The sequence below is a fragment of the Drosophila hydei genome, unplaced genomic scaffold, assembly GCF_003285905.1.
Source record: "Drosophila hydei strain 15085-1641.00,03,60 unplaced genomic scaffold, DhydRS2 tig00000232-arrow-arrow-pilon, whole genome shotgun sequence".
Classification (NCBI taxonomy): Eukaryota; Metazoa; Arthropoda; class Insecta; order Diptera; family Drosophilidae; genus Drosophila; species Drosophila hydei.
In genome coordinates, this window is record NW_022045690.1 from 609,755 (window position 1) to 632,434 (window position 22,680).

Here is a 22,680-nt window from a genome sequence, read left to right on the forward strand (position 1 = left end):
CCTCTACGAAGATTCCTTAAAGATTCTGGCATCCTTGTCACTGTAATTTATCGATAAGATATCTTTATCAAATCGATACTCACTTGATCATCATAGCAGCCAGCAATGCGCAGAGTGTAGTCTTGATTCAAAAAGAAGACTAGAATTGTTTTAGTTCGCAATTAGTGCACAGTGTATTAAATGCCGGGCAAGGGATAACAGCAAAGAAAAGCACTCGTTTGTCTTGTTTTTTAATATTTTCTTCGTTTTTTAAATATCTGTGTACACATGTACATATATTTTGCTCCATCTATACTGTACGTGTGTGTTGCCCCAGGTCCCCGCCGCATTTGATTTTGCTGGCTACTGAACAATTGGAAATTTTGTGTTTTTTCAAACGTTTTCGAATTAAAAACCAATTTACTTCTACGTTTCTGGGTAAGTAAGCTTTTTTCTAATTGTCATTTGTATAGCCCTCATGCTGAATGATTTATTGTTTTCATAAAAATATAAGTAAATTTGAAGATACATGTACATTACATACATACATATATACAAATTTTGAGATTTTCTGCTTTCGCATTAAAAACTGCCACAGGCAAATATATATATATATATATGCATGTGTACACAAGAAAAGGCGATGAACGCGAACGTCAAAAAGTAACGGTGTTTTCTGTCTGAGCGTTCGTTGCACTAGCCGCGCTGACACGGCTGCGAATCGAGAAGAAACAATAAATAGGCGCCCAAAGTGAACGACCAACAAATTTAAAAATGGCCGCCTCTTCACCAATTTGAGAAAAAAACTATAAAGTGACAGGAATAAGAAAATAAATAAGAACGGCCACCAGAGATGGGAGCGTGAATATTTACGCCACCACAGACGATGGTCGAATACCAACTATTAGTTTTTAAGAAATGAATTATATAATTAATTTAATTTTCTTTAGTATATTCATTTCATAAATAAGACTACTTGATTTTGTTTTCTACTGTAGAATTAATTTTTAGTTACTTCCTTAGGACAGTCGTTTTTACTAGTGAGCTTAATATAATTCAAAGAAATAACTTTTAAACGGCTCTGTAGCACTTATTAAAGGTTGCTCGACGGCACATTACCATGATGTTGAGGCGTCCAATCACCTCCGGTAGCCGGCAGGCACCAGATCCGTACGACCAATTCCTGGAAAGCCGCTGCATGTATCGTAAGCACACGGCCAGGGACGCATCTTGCCTGTTCCGTGTTATAGCCGAGCAGATGTACGACACCCAAATGCTCCACTACGAGGTGCGTTTGGAGTGTGTGAGATTTATGACGCGAAAACGTCGCATTTTCGAACAGGTAACTTTCAAAGTATATGTATACTAGATATACTCAACTATATATGATCATTTTCGTTAGCATGTACGTGGCGATTTCGATAGTTATATGCTGGACATGGCCAAGCCTAAGACATACGGTACTATGCTGGAGCTGCGTGCTCTGTGCTGCATGTATCGGTGAGTTAGCCGACTGTGAACCAAAGATGATTGATTAGCGAATTGATTCAATTGATTTTAGCCGCAATGTCATCTTGTTTGAGCCATTCAATCTGGGCACATCTGTCACCTATAACGAAAGCTACCTGGATAACTTTCGTGTGTTCTACACGAATGAATTTCATTTTGATTCTGTCTACCAATTGGACTATATTGAAACAGCAGCGATAAGCCAATGTTAGTTAAAGCCAGGTTCAAAAGAAAACCCATTTACTGACTGAATTTGAATATATATTTTAGCAATAAGCTTTAAGCTTCTTTACAAGATGCTGTTTAAACTGCCTGATGTGAATTTTGCGGTCGAGTCAATGCTGCATCCGCAAACATTCGATTGGGGCAACTACGAGGTTGAGCTCGATCCGAGGGGCTACTTTGTGCGTATTGTTTGTAGCGATGGACGCTTCTTTTCGCTAGATTTGCCTGAGAATACAAAATGTATACTAGAGAACTATAAGCTGTGTAATTTCCACAACAATCGCAAGCAGTTGAAAAAGGTATCTGTGTCATCCGGGCCGGAGCCTAGTTCTAGGCGCGACCTTAAGCTGAGCCTGGATTTGCCACTAAACACTTTAGTGGCCAGTGAGAGTGCAGAGATGCTGCACATGTGTCCTAATCCCATGAATTCTTGTGTGCGTCAACTGCTCGATGATGGTAAACAGTTTGCAAATTGAAAATATGTTGGTTGTAAAATGATATGAAATTTATCTATGCACAGGCATCACCCCATTTCCCTATAAGGTGGCTAAGTCTCTGGATCCTTACATGTATCGGAATATTGAGTTTGATAGCTGGAACGATCTACGCAAGGAGGCCAAGCGCTACAATGTATATGCTAATGATTACAATTTCAAGGTAGTATAGCCGCCATATGTCATGTATCCATTCCCCATTTAATGCACAGAATCCTGACTGCTGACAATCATTTCCAGGTGGGCGCCAAGTGCCGCGTAGAGTTGCTGACCGATGCCGAAAGACAGCTATACACATGCCACATTCAAAAGATAGCAGCAGACAAATCCTACTCGGTTGTCTATGTTGAGCAGTTTGGAAAGAAATTTTTGGTACGCCGCCCCGCCCACATAATCTCTGTACCTTCATTAGTATACAAGTTAACAGCTTTAATTGTTATCATTTTCCTTGTCTTTTTTCTTATGCTCATGTAACAGGTACCCTACGAGGCATTGCATCCGGTACCACCGGACGAGTTTCGGCCGTGGGCGGTGCCGTTTCGCTATCAGCGTCAAATGCAGCGCATGCACTTGGCCAAACTAACCCAGAAGGCCAAGCCCAGGTGGAAAAAGACCAAGCTGTACGATGTAACCAATTACTTTGAGGCCAGCAGTGTGCAGTATCTGCAGCTAGATGCTTGGCACGACTGTCCGCCGGTGTTCAATGAGCATGGAACGTTGCAACAGCAACAGCAGCAGCAGCAGCCGCCGCCGCAGCCGCAACAACGGCAAACGCAGCAACAAGTCGAACATAATGAAGCGATCGAATTAGAGCAAGAACAGCAACCGCGAGAGCAGCGTTTCCAGCCACGCGACAAGCCTTCGCCACTTCAGCAGCCGCAGCAAAAACAACAAGCAGCGGCTCCTGTTATTGGAGCAACGACGGTGCCGCCAATGACCCCGCACCCGGCAAAAGTGCCGACGGCCCAGTTTGTCAACTATATGCCAATGGCTGGGCGCGCTGGGCAATTGCCACAGCAATGGCGAGGCTCATCACAGCCTATGCCAGACGAATTTCAGGCTGGAATCTATCCAGGACCTCCATTGCCTGCGGATGGCTGTATGTTTATGCATTTTGGTGGCTATGCACCACCGCCGCCCATATCGCTGCAGCCACCGCCGCCGCCATTTGGAGCAACACCATATATGTTTGCCCCACAACCACCACCGCTGCCACCGCCGGCAGCTTCGGTGATGCTGCCGCCGCTCGGCACATGCAACAGCAGTAGCAACAGCTGCAACATGAGCACCACAGCAACAACAACTAGCAAAATTGCAATGCGTAGCAGCAGCGAAGACCAGTTAGAGCCCCGACGCTCGATGCATGCAAATGGTGAGGATTTGCCCGCAGATTTGGGCACCTTGCGCTATTTCTACAACATGGGTGTCGATATGCATATGCGCTGGTCTCACATGGTGCCGCCCGAAGAGCAGATGAGAATGCACAGCAGCACGAATGTCAATCAAAACCACAACAACACGGACCAACCACAAAAGGAAAACAACGACGACTCAGTTGCTCTGGTAGCGAACTCCACCCCGCCGCCTTCGCCTATAGCAGCAACTGCTGTCAACTCTCCAAGTGCCTTCGGTACGGAGGCAAACGCAGACAAAAATCGCGCTCGTACTAAACGTGGCGCCTTTAACAAAATGCGCTCCAAGCGGCCGGAACAACTGTCTGATTTGAACAAAGATCCCCATCTATCGCATGCCATGCTGTTGCCAACGCCGACGCCGTCGCCCAACACCAATGGCAATCAGTTTAACTTTTATCCCACACTGCATGCTCCGCCAGGCCAGCAAGCACTGCCGCCGCCACCGTTGCCACCACCAATTTTTTTTGCCCCACACAAGGGTGGACAGGTAAACTATCCTAGAATACGAACAACGAATTGTATTGAACAATATTTATCTCTGTGCAGAGTCCATTTACTTGGGGTATGGCGCCGCCTCCGGTGGCTATGCCGTACGAGAGGATCAACAACTATACCATGGAAGCAAGCGGAGTTAATGCACAGCAATCTCCGCCAGTTGTCTACGGACCACCACGTCATTAGAGCATCGACTCCATATCACTTTATTCTCCATATACTTATACTACATATAACATCTTATATTCACATTTTGTGTACAACAAACAGTTTAACTTTAGATTTGCACAACATCAACGACTTTTTAGAATCGCTTCGCAAAGAAAAAAAAACAACAAATAACTATATGCCGTTTTAAATTTGTTTTAAATTTAATTTTTTTAAAGAACATTTTGAACAAATTCACAACACATAATCTAATCAGTTATAGTAAATCCGTAAAATGATCGCAACAATAATTTTAAATATGTAATTTATGCAATTTTATGCGATTTTATTAGCCCACAACCTACAAATTTCGAAGCAAACATCAAGAAACACATTTACAAACAATTTATTTATACATTTTATTAAAACTTATTCGCTAAAGTAGACTATATAACTAAACTTTAAAATCTGCTTGTTTCTGCATATTTTTTTTAACAAAGAAATAATGTATAAAACTCCTCAAGCAAACAAACTAACAATTTATAACAAAAAACAACAAAATATATATATATATATACGAAAAAATGTAACCTTATAATAAACCAATAAAAACGCTCAAGACACAAACACAAAACCGAACGAAAAAGTCGAAAACTGTACGGAAATGCGACTGATTGAAAGACATTTGGCCAACGGCTCGTTTGTACGTGGTATTTCGGAAGCTCAGCTGCAACATTTTGTGTATTTTGAGATGGCCCAAAGAAAATATTAGAGCGTTTAAATAAGTCATAATAATTCGTAAGAAACTTTGCCAGATCAAGTACAATAAATAAATCAAAAAAAATTGTCACCTAGTAGTTATAATTTAAATTCTAATTAGATAAAATTATGATTATTGTTTAATGTATGTTGCCCATGACATTGACGATCAGTTGGATAAAGCTTGAGAACGCTCGACCTGCGCCCAGGCGCTGCTCCCGCAAACGAACGGGCTAAGTTGCATAAATAAATTTTGAGATTTTAAGAGATATGGAATCTTTGGGACTTGGTTCTCTGTCAGACTCACAATATTCCGAGCATAACCCTGGCCAAGGAGCAGTAGCAGCAGCAGTAGTAGATGCAGATGCAACGAGAAGAATCGCATCTTCAGCTTAGGTTTTTATGTTTCTGTTTTATCTTTAGCACGCGCTGAACTTGTAACAGTTTTTATTTTTATTTAATTATATTTTTTTGTTTGTCTCTTTTTTTTTAGATTTTTTGGATGCGCTCGGCTGTTTTATTTTTGTGCTCGACTATTTATGCTTACAAACTGAAAACGTTTCGCAAAAGTGTCGCATTTTTATGCTGATCTCTCAGTTCAACAAATGGGCGGCAGCATCGGCACCGACACAGGCGACCTAGATTCCAAACCTTAAACTGGAATTCGATTATTGTGCTTAAGCAAGCTAATGCATGGGAGCTAAACGTCAATTGCTATGATTCGCATTAGGAGGTGTGTGACGACTCGCCAAATACAAAGAACTGGAAAACAACAATCGCTGCGACTGACCTCTCGCGCTGCACTTGGAGGACAACTGATGCACGCAAAATATGAATTATACTCTATAAGGCTTAAGGCTTAGACTATACACAAAATTGTCTGTAGAATCTAGTGAGCCATAGGAAATGATTGGAAGTGCCTAAAGAATTTTTGCTAATAATTTAGTTACTAAGTTAAGCAAAGCAAAGCTGTAGATCATCTATGAATATGTCTAGCTCTTAGTTATAGAGTTTCTACCCTTTAATTTTGTATAATCTCAACTCTGATTACTGATTACTGATTAAATTTATTAGATATCTGGTTCGTCTAGATATAGACTTCAGACTTTTAGAGCTTATGTCACTTAATTTGAGGTTTTAATAATTTCATGGAAATCTTAAAACATAGAGCCAGATTCAGCTTCAAGCCATCAATTACAATTGAATTCAGTTTAATTAAAGTCTTTATCTTATAATAAGAAAATTTTCGTTTTCAAATTTCACTTGATTATAGATCACATATCCCAGAAAAATATGCAAAATTTATAATATTTGGAAAAAGTTATTGCAGTTATTATGGCTAAGCAAAGCAGCAGCCAACTTAGCTGAATCGTAAACGGCATCAGAATCTGTTGCTCCATTTCGAAGAAGTTTTTAGTTGATAGCAATTTAAACAATGTTTTTTTTTTTAATTTTTTCAAATTTTTTTTTATTTGTTTGCAAAGAAACCTGCGCGCCCGCCTTGTGAGCGTCCAAGCTGTGTAAAAAACATAGTAACTAAGACCAGTTAAGACCAGTTGCTGGTAGCTGGCAGCTGGAGGCAGCGACAATGAGATTGTCGCTGGGCATCGTAAGCGCTGGGCGCTTAGTACGATGAGCTAGAGTAGCTGGGGCCGGATTGGCTGGGGCCGTAGCTCTGGCCGCCATAGTTGCCCTCGCGCTCGCCAGCAATGTTGGCCAGGGCGGAGAGACCGTGGTTGCCGCCCTGAAGCAGCTGGTAGCCGGCGCTGGCGGCGGCATTGTCGGCGCCAGAGGCATAGGCGGGCAGGGCTTGGCCACCGGGGCCATGCTGTTGTGGACCGGACACAATGGGGCCGGGCCTGTTCAGAATGTGGTGTCCATGACCCTGTCCGGAGCCGTGCGAGCCCTGGCCGTAGCCTTGCTTGTTCTCATTGACAAAGTATTTCTCTGCTGGGGGCTTCACCACGTTGACGAAGACGGGCTCAACCTTGACGCGACGTGGGTGGTGCTTGACGTAGACCTTGCGGAGCACGATTGCTGGGGGCTTGTGCAGCACAACTGGGGCGGGCTTGACAACCAATGGAGGATGGTTCACCAGCACCTTGGTGGGTGGGCGACGCACAATGATGGGTGCCGGACGATGGATGAGAATCTCGCCCTTGTTCTGTGGGTATGTGATCGAGGAGGTAAGGGTGTTGCCCTTGGTGTTCACCGGCTTGTATGGAATGTTCTGGTCAGAGCCATAGCTGCCCTGGCTGGCCTGGGCGACGCCAGCGGCATCGGCATTGCCAGCCAAAGCGCCAGCGGAGGCGCCATCACCGGCACCATTGCCGAATTCACCGGCACCGCCAGCGGATGCAGCGGCTGCTGCATCGCCACCGTCGGAGCTGGAGCTGTAGCTCTGTTGTCCGCCCGAGCCGTACGACTCCTGGCCGCCAGAGCCGTAGTTCGGTTGCACGCCGTAGCTGCTAGCGCTGGCACATGCCTGGGAGAGAAAAAGAGAGAGAGAGAGCGAGAGAACAAATCAGCGAGAGAATGAGATGGCGAATAATGCGATCACTGCGCGTGTGCGTTTGCTTTTAGCTGAGATGTGGAGCAAGTGGGTCATCGACTGGTCGACTGGTCGACTGGGCGTATTGGTTACGTACAATTAAGCAGGCGGCTAGCGCCCATATGATGCTGTGTCTGTTCATCGTTTCCAGTCCCAGTTGGCGGTTCGAACTCGAGTGGCTCGTTGTACGACCGTCTGATGTCTTCTGCTGCCTTAGCTTGCTCAGAGATTTCTTTAAATATGCTGCCATCGAACGCTTGCCCTATGGTACGTGACATTTCACCCGGTCGGCAGCCGTTGCTGCTGCCGGTTGCCGCTGTTCCGCTCCAGCTCTGGCCCATTGTTGTTGTTGTTGCCCACGCCAGCTAGCGAACATGGCCAAATGCTGATTGCTCGCACGCATCTCGTCGCGCATATCTCGGCGTGTTACGTCGAAATCAACAATAACAACAGCCAGAGCAACAACAACAAGAACATCATAAGCCATCAGTCAACAATCCGCAAACACCATCTCGTGCATCGTGCCCTGACACATAAGCCATATCGAGGTTTTCCATAACAGCACAGAACAAAACCGACTGTCTGAGCCAAGATTGTGATTGCCAAATGGCAATTCAACAGTTCCGCATTGAAAGCTCCAAGCGATTATATGTGAACAGCGCCAACTGCAGCTGATCGGAGCTGGGTGAGTGAGTGGCCAATGCCCCAAGTTCCCATGTCCTCAACTCCCTCCCAATCTCAACCCTCACACTCCTAGCTATTGTTGGAGTGGAGTGAAGAAAGGAGAGAGCGCCACTGCAATACACTGCAAAAAATAGTTGATGTACATTTAGCTGGCTTTGGGCATATTTAAATGTCAGTTAAACTGAACTTTCTACACTGCAAACAATCGAGCTATATAATATATCTTGAACCCTAGCTAAAGATCAGCTAACAGCTCAGTTGAGCAAGTTTTTGAACCATTTTCATTGGCATACACTGCAAAAAAGTTGTAGTACAGTTGGCCTTAGGCATGTTTATACTGCATATAAGTTGAACCTGTATATTATTTATATATTTTTATAAGCATATTATGAAGGCAAATAAATATATATAGAATGCTAAAGCCAACTTTCTGGAGCAGTTAGCTATGACAATCTATATAAAATGTATGTATATATAATATATATATAATGGATGTATCTATATATATGCTGGCAAATCTGTGCAAGCTAAAGAAAGCTAATTTCCAGCTAAGTTTAGCTGCTTTATAGCTAAAGAACATATCATTATTATAGTAATTGTAGACCATAAAATATTACAGTTATAAAAGTGACTACATATCATGATAAAGTATCATATATCATAGAATATGATATGACATGTATGTAAATATCCACATTCATATTATATGCTATGAATGTGATATGATTCTATGCTAGTAAAGAACGTCACATAAGTATAATTATCTATATATACATATATAATACGTATACATATAAATAAATATATATATACATATATATATAACTCTTATAAACGCAATTTTATTAACTGCCAACGACGGCAGAATTTCTAAAATCAAAAAAGAAAATGCTGAAAAATCAGAAAAGTGTTCAAGTATTCAGCGCTTTTTCGATCTTGGCCCATTTGTTGTCTATGTTTTCGATACGATTTAAGTGCACTATCTGAATGCGAAATAAGTAATACAAATCTGGAAATAACATACATAGTAAGGTGTTGTAAAAGTCTGTTGTTTACTCAGAATATGGCTGGGATGTCAGAGGAGCACTGCAAAAAGGCATGCAAATTCAGGCTAAAGTCAGGTTTCAGGTTTTAAAAGTTATGGAAACATAAGGAATATTTTTAGATGCTGCAAAAAGGCATGAGAAGTCATGTTAAAATCAGTTTGTTTTATAGGACCGAGGCATTATAGATCTGCTGTCTCTGCTTAGGACAACAAAGGACTAAAATCGTGTTCTCTTCCTGCAAAATGAATAGGAAATCACAAAGTTCATATAGCTCGAAGTCTGTAGCTTATAGAGCAAGTATTGCTGAAGTAAAGAAGAAGTTTTTGGGTTTTTTTTTTGTATTTTAGGCTTTTTTTATTTGCATTAGAAAAAAAAACAAATTTGTTAAATTAAACACCCTTCAGCAGGGCAGCGGACTGCTCGACCGCTGTGCAGCAGGCGACAGCAGCGGCAAGTGGCCAGCGGTGCTCGCTTAGTAGTTGGATGAAGCATAGGGAGCGGGGCTGGCATAGAGTGGAGACTCAGCGCCGGCGGCATAGCTGTCGGAGCTGGAGCCGGAGCTGCTGGGGCCGGATGCACCAGGATTGCCGTACGACTGTCCCTGGTTGTAGGACTGAGGCTGGCTGTAGGACTGAGGCTGGCTGTAGGACTGAGGCTGGTTGTAGACGGGGGCAACCACTGGGGCCAGAGGTGCTTCGATCTTCTTGCCTGGCTTGTAGACCTTGACGTAGACGGGGTTGAGGCTCAGTGGTGTGGGCACCTTGTTGATCACCTCCTGCTGGTAGATGACCGATGGCTTGATCTTGTAGATGACGGGATTGCCGCGCACCACAGTCGGTGGGCCGCTGTTCACATGGGCGGGTGGTGCGCCGGGCTGGTGCACAATGATTGGTGGCAGGGGCTGTGTGGCGATCACCTGATGGTTGTTGTGGCCCGATGGCACCAACAGGGAACGGAACAGATGCTGATCAACAAACTGGGGTGAGACCACATTGATCTTGCCCTGGCGAATGTTGCTGGCCAAGTTGTTCTCGGCCAGTGACTCGGCAATATCCTCAGAGTTCTTCAGCTTCTGATAGGTGGGATTGTTGTTCAGGGCATGCAGCTGAGCCTGGACGCGACCCAAGCGGCGAGCCTCCTCGGGCGATGGCTGGATCTCAGCCTGAGCTGTCAGCTGATTCGACGACGGCTGCGAGCCGCCGGTGGCAGCATTCACATACTCATCCAAGCCCGCCGATGGACCTCCAGGCAGATACTGTATCTGACCGCCGGCACCACGACCTGACAAACCATAATTAGCGCTCACCAGCTAAAAGAGATGAAGCAAATTGCGTTTGATGCCGATTAGTTGTGTTTTCCGAGTACCGAATTAGAGAGTCGCAAATGGCAGTGGAAGTTGGGTGAGTCGGGAGTTCTTGTGGGTTGTACATACCGGTGCGGCGGCGACGGCAAAAAGCCCAAACCAGAGACCAAGTTGCATGTTGTGTGGTGCGTGATATGTGTCAGCGCTCAGATGTCTACTGTTCGTTGGTTGGCAGCTGTGCTTGGTCTTTATAGCGGGCCTATGGCATCGCTGTGGCGCTTTTATATCGCGCTCACGTTGCCAACACCATCATGGCAACGACTACGTGATCTTTGCGATGCCATTGCCCAACGATTTACATTTCCGATTTCAAATTTTTGTCGCACCACCAACAGTTCGCTGGCTGGCAGTCGACTCGCACTCGACTTGGCTCGACTCGACTCGACTCGACTCGACTCTTGTTCTTGTTGTACATCTCATTGCTGCTTGGCCAGTGGCCAAGATCTCAGTCGCTGTCTGCCAAGCTCGTGCTCTGACGCTGAGTTCTTTGTGACAGCTTGGACTCGCTGCAACACCAACACACACACACACACACACACACACACACAGTTAACCATTGACAGTTGGCACAAATTGATCTGCAGGTGATTTTCCTGTTTCTAGTCTTATCAAATATATCTTATCAACACAACTGTAAGCTACAAATCTAGCTCAACTATCTGTGATTAAAGTAGCAAGCGGAACTCAAGTTTCAACAGTGAAACCCAAACGAGTGCAATTTATCTCAACTAACTCTATCTAACTTATATATATATATATTTATATATATATAATACCTATCACATTTGGGAATTTCATTGCATTCGCTTGGCTCTAATGATGTGGCACAATTCATTGTCGCTTCAAATTCATTCTTATTTTTGGCAGCTATCTCAACGAGCTGAAGAGCTCTTGTTATATGAAATGTTTAGTAAAACTCATCAAAATTAAGCTAAAATTGATAAAAATACTATATTTTTACATATTCCTCCTTTAGTTGCATCTCAAAAGTCAAAGTTTTCAGCTATGCGGCACACGGATGCAGCGGCTACAGCAGCTCACACATGAGGCTGGCAGCGAGCACTAATACATAGACAGCTACACCAATACACATGCAAGCCAATAGCTCAGATTGATGTTCTCACTGATGTGTCAGCTCACTCAGTCGATCTATCTATATCCATATATCTATCTATCTATACACACATATATATACATGCATCTACATTCGTTCTTTGGCAAGTGTCGGCTCACTTTGTCGATCTATCTATATACATATATTACTTAGATTTTTACAGACATATATATATATATATATATATGCATCTACACTCATTCCAAAGAGTAATACATCGTGTTTGTTATTGGTTTTTGTGGCGTTTATTAAGTTATTAAATGCTAAACTTATTTAGTCAGACGACACTCAGAGTCCGCGCTTATAAAGCAAATAGGTTAGATCGCGAGTGGGTCGACTGCCGAAGTCATTGAAGGCCGACTTAAAGGGCAGCTGGCTATCCAAATCCTCCGATCGCACGACACTAGAGCTGGGCGCGGCCTGGGATTGGGCGGCGTCCAAGGTGTCCTCGCTGGAGTTGATGTAGCTGGGCGCCGGAGACTCGGATGCAGCTGCGTTTCCCGAGTTCGATTTGTAGCGATGGCGCAAACCACTTTGTGCCTTGCCAGACTGCGCGTGTGTGTGTTGTGTGTGCTGTGTGCTGTGTGTGTGTGTGTGTGAGTGCGAGTGTGAGTGTGTGTGTGGCTGTGTGCGTGCATATGTGTGCGCATGGCCGGTGTGTGTGCTGTAGTGCATGCTGGGCAGTGCATAGCCTCGTGCGTATTGCTGCTGCTGCTCTGCCTGCTGTCTGAGATAGTTATTTTTGAGCGACATTGCCTCGCCGTCGAGACTCAGCTGGGTGACCAAATTAGGGTGGCCATAACCAGCAGATCTGCCCAACTGTTGCTGCTGCCGTTGCTGTTCCTGCCGTTGCACCTCTGGCGGTCGTTCGGCGCCCGGCAAATACTCATGATGCACTTCCTCATGTATGCCATTGCTCGTCTGATTGATGATGCGATTGTAGTCTTCGTTTGTGCCGCCCACCTGCAGGTGAATGGCATGCTTGAAGTCATCGCCCAAGTGCTTTAGCCAGAAATCATCATTCACGTCGCCGGTGGTATAGATGCGCGTGGTCTGGCCACTCTTGGGCTTGCCGACGCCAGCACTAGTGGCGGCCATGACGTCAATCAGATCGTAGTGGCCATCATCTGCACTTTTCGGCGTCACCGTGTTGGTGTCCAAATCAGTTTCCAGATCTTTGTCCATCTGCTCTACGCGAGCGGCTTTATTCAGATCACCTCCAATTACCAGATCAGCATTGCTGCTGGGACGGAGTGTAGTGCTGCTGCTGCTGCTGACGCTGCTTGGACTGCTGCTGCTGCTGCTGCTGGTACTGGTCGTGTCATTGTTCTAATTGCAGTTGATTGTTGAGTTAACTAACGCTCGTTATGCTTTGGGTCTTTCAAGAACTCACCTGCCCTATTGCCAGCTGTGCTAATGCCATTACCATTAGCATTAGCAGCGGCGGCAGCCAAACAGAGTTGGCAGGGGCGCCCATTCTGTTACGTTAGCTTGATGTGTGATGTGCTCGGGCTCTCCAACTGAACTCAGCGTTTCAAGCGAACTGGACTTAAATAGTCGATTGCAGCTGCGTGAGCTTTTGAGCACTAGCTAAAGCGGGCAGAGTGCGCACAGACGTGATCTATGGCCAGATATCAGATGCATCATCAACTGCATCATCGCTGTCAACCTTGCTTCATCTTGATGCGTCAGCTGGCCCAGGGTCAACAATAATAGTTAGCACTGGCGTCTCAATGGGCGCGTACGAGGCTTCGGTACGCAATGCACTTGACATTGATGGCGGCCAACATGGCGGCCATTTCCGGTTGTTAACGTTTTGTGACGGCAACTGTACCCAGTGAGTGAACGGGCTAATAAGACAGAGGATGGAAATACTATTTACTTGCGTATTGTGAGCAGCTTTCGACTTCCGCAAAGCAAATGCTGCTGTAAGTTCTAAATGCCGAAGCTGTTTACCTTTTGAAGGTAAGTTCATGTTGTTATTATTGTTCATTGATATCGGTGAAGTCATTAATGATTAAAACGTCTTCAAGATCTGTCTACGTACACAGACATAAATTTATGCCTGAGAAATTCCTACTCGAACTTTCTTTTACATTTGCAATTATTTGGCACGCAAAAATCATGAAATGCGCTTGGAATGTTTATGGTATGTGGATAAATTCTTGACAGATAGTTGAAAATCAACGAACTGCTAAAAAGTACAAAAAAGAAAAAGCAAAGTGAGGCAGAATCATAATCTATCAGAGATAGCAGAGATCTAATTGCATCTCACTATCGCATTTCGAGTCGACAAGTAATCGATAGCTAAATAATCGGCTAGCTTGACGCTTCGATAAGTTATTAACGACTTCCTGCTCAAATTTGTAAGCATTACAAGGCAACTAAACGAGCCGAAGCAAGAACGTGAATGAACAAGACAACATGTAAAAGTAACTGTTAACCTTGGTAGGAGCACGAATTTACATATATGAGAGTATGCAGTGAACATATGTATGGTCAAATACATTAATTGTTAACTATTGTATTACTGCATGTAAATACATAATCAATGGCAGTCCACGTCTTGCCGACACCCATTTGGTAGCTTCAGTATGAAACGTTTAACTCTAATGATTGATATTAAATATTAGTAAATAAGAACATATAGATAGTTAGACAAGGCAAAAGACTTTTATTTGGAGCATAATTCAGAAATTGACGTTGAAATGTGAACGTAAACAGAAAACGCTCCACACACGAACGGACGGGCGGACAGAACGATGGAAAGTGCAATATGAGAAATAAATAATATACAATTTACAAAACATATATACATAGATACATATATATACAGAGAAAATGTACAAGTGAAGCGGGCATTGTTCCACTGGCCCAAATAAATGCGCGCCAAGATTTGCCGGGCTCAGCAGAATTTTTGGCCAACTACTTGGCCCGCTGGCCCATTGGGTCATCTTCTTTAGTAGCCATAGCCGCTGCCGCTGCCGCTGCCGTCGCCGTTGCTGTTGCCGTCGCCGTAGCAGCTGCAATGAGAATCGAATCAGAGTGTGAGAAAGAAAAGCCGCCAATAATTTTCCATTTATTTTGTAATTGTTTTTTTATGTTTTGTTTGTTTTCGTATTAAGTTTATTATAAACTAAGCAACTAGCATAGAAGTAAAACCACAGATATCCCTATAAACAACCGCACTATATAATACAATGATTTGTCAGCCAGCACAATTAGTTAAGTGCTTAGGTGAGTCGTGCCTAGAACCAGGCGCGCAGGTAGTCAGTGATGGGCGGCACATTGTACGTATCCAAGCTGTAGCCGTCGTGATTGTGGCTATTGTAGCCGTAGGTCTTCGACGGCGTCGTCGAGTAGTCGGCTCTGAGCGCCGACTCTGGTTCAGTGGACGTGTCGAAGCCCCAGCCGCCGAGGCGGCCATCGATGAGCTTCTTGAGAAAGTCTGTTGTTTGCTTTCTTTGTTCGGGCTCGGGGTCAACCAAGCTGCCGCCATACTGTGAACTGGTATCAACATATTCCGGATGCTTGTAAACAATGCCTGATATAATGCTGTCCAGCTGATTGTTCGCCATGTGCTCCACCGGATAGCCATCAGCGATGCCCAGCACTGGCGTTGAGTATGCGCGCGGACTTATCGACTGCAGATCGCCAGCGAACTGCAACGGCGTAGAGCTTTGCTCCAATGGATCTGGCACCGAGGTGGTCGACAGCAGCGATCTCAGCTGCGAGTCGTCCACAAATCTGTACTCGTCGTAGCTGCCCGACAGCGGCGAGGGTATTTGCTGTGGAAAATAGCTAAGCGCCGAGCGCTTGGCGGGTAACGAGTTAACCAGTGATGGGGCTGGCGGCATTTCCGATTGCTCTGATAGATCGGGCTGCTCTGTATTCCGCTCCGATAGCTCGGGCTGTTCGGTGCTGCCCGGGCTGGTAATCTGTTGGCCATCCTCTGCGACATCGTTTGGCCCACTGGCCGTAATGGCGCCGCAGCCCATGTGACACTGACCACGCTTAAAACTGGGATTCAGTGTCTCCGGCATGAATTGTATGATCTCTGGAGCCGTTAAATCAATATTGGCACGATCCCGCTCCAGCAGATCATACTCCCCCTTGATGTCGCGTTTGGTCAAGTGACGACCCAAGCCCAGCCAACGCTTGCCATGCAGCGAGCTTAAAGCAGACGTCTTTTTCGTCTTACGCTTGGTCTTTGCGGGCGTCTCCTGAGCAGGCGTCAGCCCAAACAGGCGCATCTTTTGTTGCTGCTGTGGCGTTAGATCCTTGTGATAGAGCTTAACATATCGCACTGGACGCTCCTGTAACTGTTGCTGGCGCATTATGCGTTTGCGCAGCAGCGAGCCATGCGACCGTAGATCACGACGACGACGTATAGCATTGCTATTGGCAATGGACTGCTGGGCTACGTACCTTGGCTTAGCAGCGGAGCAGCTGCTGCAGCTACAGCTGGACTTGTCCTGGGCGCGACAATCTGCATGACGAAAGATGTGTTAAGGCGCGTCCATTATTATATGAATCTCTGCCATGCTACCCACCTGATTTGTTGACCGTAACACGATCCACCTTGGCATAAAGCTTGGCCGGTTTGCTTTTGGGCGGTGCAGGCGTACGTGGTTCTTCTACGGTAAAATCAAAGCTGTAGCTTATCTTGGCCTTGGTCTGAACGGGCTTATCCACACGATAGCCATACTGGCCGCCCTCGTACTTCTTGGGCTTGCTCGGATTGGGCACATTCAGTTGATAGCCCAATTGGGTGGGACACGCGCAGCCATCCTCTCCCGTGTAGACAACCTGAACGGGCGTGGGAGCCGCTGCAACATGGCTAAGCAGCGCCAGCACTACAATCGGCAGTAGGGCCATCGTGATCGAGTGCAGCTTTAACATAGTATGGATATATATTTATCAAATGGTATCAAACGGCGTCTGCTTAGGTATCTGCCGTTCTAGCAACTAGCCCAAGCTTGGCTGGTCGCATTCTTTATATCGGTTTTGACTCCATCCAGTACAATTTCTCACGCAGTACCAACGACCACGTCTGGAGCGCTGTCTGTTCTGGCCAGCGGCGGCGGCGACGACTGCGACTGAACTTGAACTTGAACAATGTTTTTTTTCTCTCTGTGATTGTTGTTGCTTTTCACTGCTGTTGCAACTTGTTCGCGTTGCAGTTGTTGTTCACGATGACCTTTTCAAATAATGTGCGCTTGCGATATTTTCTGTCAAAAGTCATGTTTCCAGCATGCGCTGATTTCAGTGCCGAATCAAGTGTTGCACTTGGGCTTAGGGGCAGAAAAACTTTATTTACATATGTGTTTGATTTGCAACTGCTTCGCACTGCTTTCGGCTGTGTGCATCGATTGTAATGACGCTGATATATCGATTAATCGATATGTTAAAAAAGTCAGCCATCTCTAAGCTACAGACATAACTTTCGACCGTTAAAGGGCATTTCCATTTTGTGTTTAAAAATGAATTTTTTTTCAGAGACCCACAATAAACATTATGTATTGTATACTTTTAGGGCAACAAAAAAAATTTTAAAACTACTGATAAAAATGTTCACTTAATCGTGTTCTTTGCTTATCGAACATTTTTACTTGGAATTTTCTTTTTATGTATTCTTTATCTGATTGTCTTGACATTCGAAATGAAAGAAAAAGAAGCATGATGAGCGTGCTCTTCATATTAAAGCATTACAGGCCAGTTTCTTGTGATAGCCAACCGTTTCAACAGAACTTCAACGTTATCAATACTTTTTATAAGCAGCAATGTCGTCTCCTTCAGCCACTACTCTTGTAGCTAGATAAACAAAGTATGCTTCAAAATATTTGTTAAAAAGGATTGTGTATTTTAAATAAACTTTAAACGCTAACTAAAACAAACATATACATCATACATCATTCATCATTCATCATTCATCATTCATCATGTCATCCTTCCCTATTCATATACAATTATTTACACATTGCGGTATTACTACCTAATAGTAGCTGCCGCTGTCCAACTCCTGGCGACGTGCACTGCGATAGGGGGCAACGCGACCGGGCTTGAAGCCACAGTCGACAGAAACTTTGCCACCCACCTTGCCATAGCTATCGCTGTTAGTGCTGGAGCTGTAGCTGGATTTGGCAGAGATAATTTTCTTGAATTTGGGATTCTTGAATTGTTCGGTTATATAGCCAAGCTGCTTGTATGTCAATTGAGGCGTCGATTCGTCACTGTCCGCGGCTTGTTCATCCTCTTCCTCGATGTACTCCTCTTCCTCTTCCTCCTTGGCCACATAGTTGCGTTTCTTCAGAGTGATGACATCACTCTTCAGCTTAAACAGATTTTCTTCGGGCACGTTGGAGAAGAAAACTTTTTGTTGTCCATCGACGGGCTTTTGAGCGAATCCATATGCCAGCTTCGCTTCGGGTACATTGATAGCCTTGCCTGCCTGAACGGCCAGGCTGACGCTAATGGGATCGGCAGGTGCGCTATCGTCCTTCGGCTTCTCGGCCGCATAGCCAATGCTAAAGGAATTGTAGATTTCATTGATAGCAACAGTAAATCATAGACCAAACGACTAAATACTTACTTATCATAAGTAGAGCTGCTGCTGCTGGAGCTGCCGTAGCTGATATCTCCGCTCTTCTGACAGCCACAGGTGGGTTTGCATGGTGTCTTCTGTGGAAATGACGAGAGTTTGGGTATCGGTATCGTATTGACTATAAGTTCTATCATGGCAAGCAGGTTGTTGATGTTGTTAATGCTTGGCGCACGTACGGGATGATAATGACGACAGAGCGACCAATGATGCCTAAGTCCATTACGATGATGATCATAATGATGATGATGATGTTATTGTAGTGCTCTTGCTGCTGCTGCTGACGTTGATAATTATGTTGATGCAAGCACAACGTTGTTATGGTTGGCCTATTTCGGCGCACATTTGGCCGCTGATAGCGCTTGCATGCGGAAACGTTGATCGTAGCATTGACAGCTACTACAGAGGATGTGGGCATGTGTGCGTTTCTATGTAAGTATGTATGTATGTACGTAGGTGTGCGTTATTGTGCTGGGCTTAAACTGGAATTGAGTGTATACTAGTCTGGGTTTAGATCTAATTCTAAGATGAGGTTTGTAAGCCACATTATTGGGTTAGTCATTGGCCATAGCCGTAGCTCGGTGGCATCATCTGAACGCCACGCCCCTTGTGGTTGCAATCGGTTTGCTCCAAGCGTTGCAGCCGTTCGGCCAGACGCTGTGCCGCCAATGTCTTGGCCTCGATGGCGCCCTCAAGCATGCGGCGGCTCAACAGATTGTTAAATGCGTTCACATATTGAAAGAGCTCACGTACTTTGCCGCAGGTCTTGGGCCGCTGGGCGGGTTCGATCAGCTGCTTGCTGCACCAGCAATTGTCGCCAATGGGCGGCAAGTTCACCTCGGCAGGCTCATAGTAGCGGGGCCTCGGTCGCACTATTGTCGGTCCCTGGCAGCTCTGACAGAAATCGGTACCCTTCTCTGAGCAAACACAACTCGCTAGCAGCTGTAAATAACGATTTGTTTGTTAGACCACTGCCAATTTTAATTGGTAGTTCGAGCTACTTACGCCCTGACTGCACAGCAGCGTCAACAGCAGAGACAACATTATTTTGCAGGCGTGCATTGTTCTATGGTTGATTATAATATATATTATATGATGATGTTACTGAGGGGCTCGTCTTATCGGTCGCGTGCTGCTCTGAGCTCGTTAAGCGTTTGAATTGACATCGAAGCGACCCACACGTTTTATACCCAAGATCTTAAGCTCAGCTCACGTTGTTGTTGTTGTTGTTACAGTTGTGCACTATGCTATTCTTATTTGTATTGTTATTGCTATTCTTATTGTATATGCACGATGTCTGCGATTCGCTTTAAATGAAACTTAACATCGCAGCTTCATCTTGCAGGGACACTTTCTCATTTCTACGCGCCAGGGTCACAGTTCAGGCTCTGGGGCGGGCTCAGCTGCGCATCGATGCTTTCGCTTGGCGACAGCACGTGCCCAATGACCTAACTTCCAGTGCACAGCGACAAGTGGATGTTGTGGGATGCGGTGATAAACGAAACCGCGCAAAACTTGGCGAATTCCATGAAATTCATATCGCTAACGTTTTACTTGCACTGTCTCTCTCTCTCTCCCTCACTCTCTCAATCTCTCTTGTCTCTGTCTCAGTCGCTGCTGACGTTGACGTTGACGTCGACGCTGCCAATAAATTAACAATGAAAGTTTTGCAAAATCAAGAGCATTGCGAACGATTAGCGCTGCGTCCCAATTCCCCGGTCAACGTCAGGGTCCCCCATTTCCATTGGTCCAGTGGCAACTAAACTAGGCCATTGACCTAATTCTTTTTAAAAATAACGTAGTAGACGTGTTTGAAAATATGCGATGTTGATTTGCTTATGGATGCGACGCACATATTCACATATTTAATGAACAGTTACCTGCAATACTTGCACTTTTTTATTTATCGATACGCGCCGTAGGATATTAATCGATATAATCAAATATGCCTTGCGCTAATCAATTTGCAAATTGAAACAAAATATAATTTGAGAAAAGCTTATAAATATTGCAAATAATATATTATAATATATAATATATGTATATATGTATATAAATCTGTATAATTTAATTAATGATTTATATATAATTTATTACGTTCTGTAACGAGTTGTATAAATCTGTAAGCTTTAAAAACAAAAAGGTTAATCCTCATGCTAAAAGTTCAAAAAATCAATTTGTCTATAGACGTTTGTCTCAACACTGATAATTATTTAACTACAGTGAAATCTATATGAGTAAAACGAGAATTTTTCTTCAGTCTGAGAGTTTATTTTCAAGTAAATTTAAAGATCATGAGATGGAAGTGAAAATCGTTTTCTTAGCCATAGAATAGTTGTAGAAGCAGCTAGAACACAGTTAGTTTTAACCGCATAATACTCGTTTGAAATTCATTAAAAAATGCAATACTCACTTGTTAAGCTTTAATATATATTTTTATTTTCCACGCCCCAAGAGAGGCGTATTTTATATACAATATATTTTTATCGTACGAAGTTTAATGCTTAAGAATAGGGACAGCGAAAGCAATATACTCTTTTCGCTTCATTTAAAGTAAGAAGTTGTAATGTCGTCTGGCGGTTGTTTTTCCACTGGGAGTCTTCACTTTTTATGGCAGTCCCGGATGTGCTGATCCAGTACTTCTTCTTTTTTCTGTCTCCCAAATGATATGTGATCATGCGATGAGGGCGTGTATTATGCGACTCAGCCAGTTGGTTAATTACAAATGGCCATAGCCATGACACCCACCATGGATGCGCACGGCAACAGCTAGCGAAACAGAAAACAAGGGAGGCACAGTTCGATCACCTTATCACCAAGCGGACGAAGTATAAAAGCGCAAACCGCGCGGAATCATGAGCTCAGAGTAGCGAACACGGAGATAGATAGACAAACAGCCAGCCTGCCTGCCAGCCAGTCGTCAGCACCAGCGTCAGCGAGATTAGGACTGTTGAGTTGACATAATATCAGCTTTAGTCTCATTTTCAATTGAGATTCCCCCCATATAATACACGTGGTACATAGCCCGCTTATCAGCCGAAGCAGAGTCTAGCAGTTGGCCTGGAGCGCCTCAGATCGTTCAGTACAGTTGTACAGTCAAAAGTGTTCGGAACAGCAGTCAGTCTAGAGTCGACATCCTGTTGCAGGTCGTCATGGCAGCAAAGCGAATGGATCTAAGTGTGCGCACGTTTCTGGTGCTGAGCGGCTGCTCGAATCCGCTTGGCCAGACGCTGGCCCAGGAGCTATGTGGCCGCTTGGCAGCCGGCTCGGTGGCGCTCATCCTGGATGAAAGTCGCGAGCAATTGCAGCACTTGAAGCAGCAGTTGACATCCGATGCGGTCCGCATAATCCCTGGCGTCTGGAATGAGCAACACAACAATGGCGTGCAATTGTTGGAGCAGAGCCTGCTGCTGGCCGGCTGTGTGCCCTTCCAGCGCACCATCATTGTGCACAACGAGGGCGAGACTGCCACGCATATGCTGCTGGAGCCGCAGACGGCACAGAGCTGGCTCGACTATGTGCAGCACCAGCTGTACGCGCCGGTGGCATTGAATCAACGCTGGCTGAACGCCATCCAACTGAAGGGCGTCGAGAAGCTGGCCATTAATGTGACCTCATCGCTGCAGGTGCGCCCGTTGGTGTACAGCACGCTGCTCTGCTCGTGCAAGAGGGCGCGCGATATGTACTTCCGTGCCATGGCCTCGGAGGAGGCGCGCGCCAACGTCCATGTGCTGAGCTATGCGCCGGGCTTGCTCGAGACGCACCGCACCCATTGCGACGAGAACGGCAATATTCTGACTCCCGAAGAGCTGATCGAGCTGCCGCCGGAGCTGAAATTGCCGCGAGTCGAGCCGCTGCACTCCACGCTCAAGCTGATCAACATTCTGGAGAAGACCGCCTTTGTCTCCGGCCATGATGTGGACTATTACGACACTTTCTTCTTATGAGTAGCAATGCAGTCGTGGTCTGTGCATCCAATTGCTTTTGGTTATTGCAATTGGCTTGCTCGGGCACGCACTGCCACTGACATGCATGTTAACATGGCTAACGGTATTGATCAAGATTTTGTCCAATTGAAAGCGGATATGAATAAAATATGGCTGCTGACCCTTGTGCGACTAACGGTACAATTTGCGTGCTACGCTAACGAAACACACGAAAACGAAACACAAAAAAGACTATTTTTATTATTGATTTATTTTTAATGAGGGTTTTAACGAGGGGCTGATATGGGTATTGATACAGATAATGAATTATATAAGCAGTGCTTAGTGCTCGAACGTTTCTCAGAGTACAGA

The 22,680-nt window shown here is 45.0% G+C and overlaps 7 protein-coding genes across 7 annotated transcripts; 2 read left to right on the plus strand and 5 right to left on the minus strand.

The window, feature by feature from the left end:
- The first annotated feature begins 96 nt into the window (after positions 1-96).
- Positions 97-4,604, plus strand: LOC111597524 (protein ovarian tumor locus). The gene is made up of 9 exons (XM_023312302.2): positions 97-417; positions 1,067-1,321; positions 1,382-1,479; positions 1,541-1,695; positions 1,759-2,169; positions 2,234-2,370; positions 2,448-2,579; positions 2,685-4,109; positions 4,169-4,604. The coding sequence occupies exons 2-9, from the start codon at positions 1,100-1,102 to the stop codon at positions 4,301-4,303; spliced, it is 2,715 nt and encodes a 904-aa protein (XP_023168070.2). The 5' UTR covers positions 97-417; positions 1,067-1,099; the 3' UTR covers positions 4,304-4,604.
- A 1,872-nt stretch (positions 4,605-6,476) lies between these two features.
- On the minus strand, positions 6,477-7,794 carry LOC111597434 (chorion protein S38). The gene is made up of 2 exons (XM_023312142.1): positions 7,672-7,794; positions 6,477-7,508 (listed from the first exon to the last, which is right to left on the minus strand). The coding sequence occupies exons 1-2, from the start codon at positions 7,714-7,716 to the stop codon at positions 6,648-6,650; spliced, it is 906 nt and encodes a 301-aa protein (XP_023167910.1). The 5' UTR covers positions 7,717-7,794; the 3' UTR covers positions 6,477-6,647.
- Positions 7,795-9,635: 1,841 nt separating this feature from the next.
- LOC111597482 (chorion protein S36) lies at positions 9,636-10,851 on the minus strand. Its single transcript, XM_023312236.2, has 2 exons — positions 10,737-10,851; positions 9,636-10,613 (listed from the first exon to the last, which is right to left on the minus strand). The coding sequence occupies exons 1-2, from the start codon at positions 10,782-10,784 to the stop codon at positions 9,777-9,779; spliced, it is 885 nt and encodes a 294-aa protein (XP_023168004.2). The 5' UTR covers positions 10,785-10,851; the 3' UTR covers positions 9,636-9,776.
- Positions 10,852-12,016: 1,165 nt separating this feature from the next.
- On the minus strand, positions 12,017-13,319 carry LOC111600198 (lateral signaling target protein 2 homolog). The gene is made up of 2 exons (XM_023316213.2): positions 13,175-13,319; positions 12,017-13,110 (listed from the first exon to the last, which is right to left on the minus strand). The coding sequence occupies exons 1-2, from the start codon at positions 13,256-13,258 to the stop codon at positions 12,070-12,072; spliced, it is 1,125 nt and encodes a 374-aa protein (XP_023171981.2). The 5' UTR covers positions 13,259-13,319; the 3' UTR covers positions 12,017-12,069.
- A 1,545-nt stretch (positions 13,320-14,864) lies between these two features.
- Positions 14,865-16,822, minus strand: LOC111600186. Its single transcript, XM_023316192.2, has 2 exons — positions 16,335-16,822; positions 14,865-16,270 (listed from the first exon to the last, which is right to left on the minus strand). Exons 1-2 carry the CDS (start codon positions 16,681-16,683, stop codon positions 15,030-15,032), a joined length of 1,590 nt encoding a protein of 529 aa, XP_023171960.1. The 5' UTR covers positions 16,684-16,822; the 3' UTR covers positions 14,865-15,029.
- A 914-nt stretch (positions 16,823-17,736) lies between these two features.
- Positions 17,737-19,983, minus strand: LOC111600197. Its single transcript, XM_023316212.2, has 4 exons — positions 19,388-19,983; positions 19,136-19,324; positions 18,374-18,462; positions 17,737-18,308 (listed from the first exon to the last, which is right to left on the minus strand). Exons 1-4 carry the CDS (start codon positions 19,442-19,444, stop codon positions 17,777-17,779), a joined length of 867 nt encoding a protein of 288 aa, XP_023171980.2. The 5' UTR covers positions 19,445-19,983; the 3' UTR covers positions 17,737-17,776.
- Positions 19,984-21,225: 1,242 nt separating this feature from the next.
- On the plus strand, positions 21,226-22,558 carry LOC111600189 (sepiapterin reductase). Its single transcript, XM_023316198.2, has one exon. It carries the CDS (start codon positions 21,535-21,537, stop codon positions 22,327-22,329), a length of 795 nt encoding a protein of 264 aa, XP_023171966.1. The 5' UTR covers positions 21,226-21,534; the 3' UTR covers positions 22,330-22,558.
- The last annotated feature ends 122 nt before the right edge of the window (positions 22,559-22,680 follow it).

What these genes read in the sequence shown, in the direction of transcription:
- LOC111597524 (XM_023312302.2), top strand. Translation starts at nt 1,100, where the DNA reads ATGATGTTGAGGCGTCCAATCACCTCCGGTAGCCGGCAGGCACCAGAT. An exon ending in AACAGCAGCGATAAGCCAAT is followed by an intron (nt 1,696 to 1,758) that starts GTTAGTTAAAGC and finishes TATATATTTTAG; the next exon opens with CAATAAGCTTTAAGCTTCTT. An exon ending in GCGTCAACTGCTCGATGATG is followed by an intron (nt 2,170 to 2,233) that starts GTAAACAGTTTG and finishes ATCTATGCACAG; the next exon opens with GCATCACCCCATTTCCCTAT.
- LOC111597434 (XM_023312142.1), bottom strand. Translation starts at nt 7,716, where the DNA reads ATGAACAGACACAGCATCATATGGGCGCTAGCCGCCTGCTTAATT. An exon ending in CGCTAGCCGCCTGCTTAATT is followed by an intron (nt 7,509 to 7,671) that starts GTACGTAACCAA and finishes TTTCTCTCCCAG; the next exon opens with GCATGTGCCAGCGCTAGCAG.
- LOC111597482 (XM_023312236.2), bottom strand. Translation starts at nt 10,784, where the DNA reads ATGCAACTTGGTCTCTGGTTTGGGCTTTTTGCCGTCGCCGCCGCACCG. An exon ending in TTGCCGTCGCCGCCGCACCG is followed by an intron (nt 10,614 to 10,736) that starts GTATGTACAACC and finishes CATCTCTTTTAG; the next exon opens with CTGGTGAGCGCTAATTATGG.
- LOC111600198 (XM_023316213.2), bottom strand. Translation starts at nt 13,258, where the DNA reads ATGGGCGCCCCTGCCAACTCTGTTTGGCTGCCGCCGCTGCTAATGCTA. An exon ending in CACAGCTGGCAATAGGGCAG is followed by an intron (nt 13,111 to 13,174) that starts GTGAGTTCTTGA and finishes AACTGCAATTAG; the next exon opens with AACAATGACACGACCAGTAC.
- LOC111600186 (XM_023316192.2), bottom strand. Translation starts at nt 16,683, where the DNA reads ATGTTAAAGCTGCACTCGATCACGATGGCCCTACTGCCGATTGTAGTG. An exon ending in TGTTACGGTCAACAAATCAG is followed by an intron (nt 16,271 to 16,334) that starts GTGGGTAGCATG and finishes TTCGTCATGCAG; the next exon opens with ATTGTCGCGCCCAGGACAAG.
- LOC111600197 (XM_023316212.2), bottom strand. Translation starts at nt 19,444, where the DNA reads ATGCACGCCTGCAAAATAATGTTGTCTCTGCTGTTGACGCTGCTGTGC. An exon ending in CGCTGCTGTGCAGTCAGGGC is followed by an intron (nt 19,325 to 19,387) that starts GTAAGTAGCTCG and finishes CGTTATTTACAG; the next exon opens with CTGCTAGCGAGTTGTGTTTG. An exon ending in GGCCCAAGACCTGCGGCAAA is followed by an intron (nt 18,463 to 19,135) that starts GTACGTGAGCTC and finishes TCATTTCCACAG; the next exon opens with AAGACACCATGCAAACCCAC.
- LOC111600189 (XM_023316198.2), top strand. Translation starts at nt 21,535, where the DNA reads ATGGCAGCAAAGCGAATGGATCTAAGTGTGCGCACGTTTCTGGTGCTG.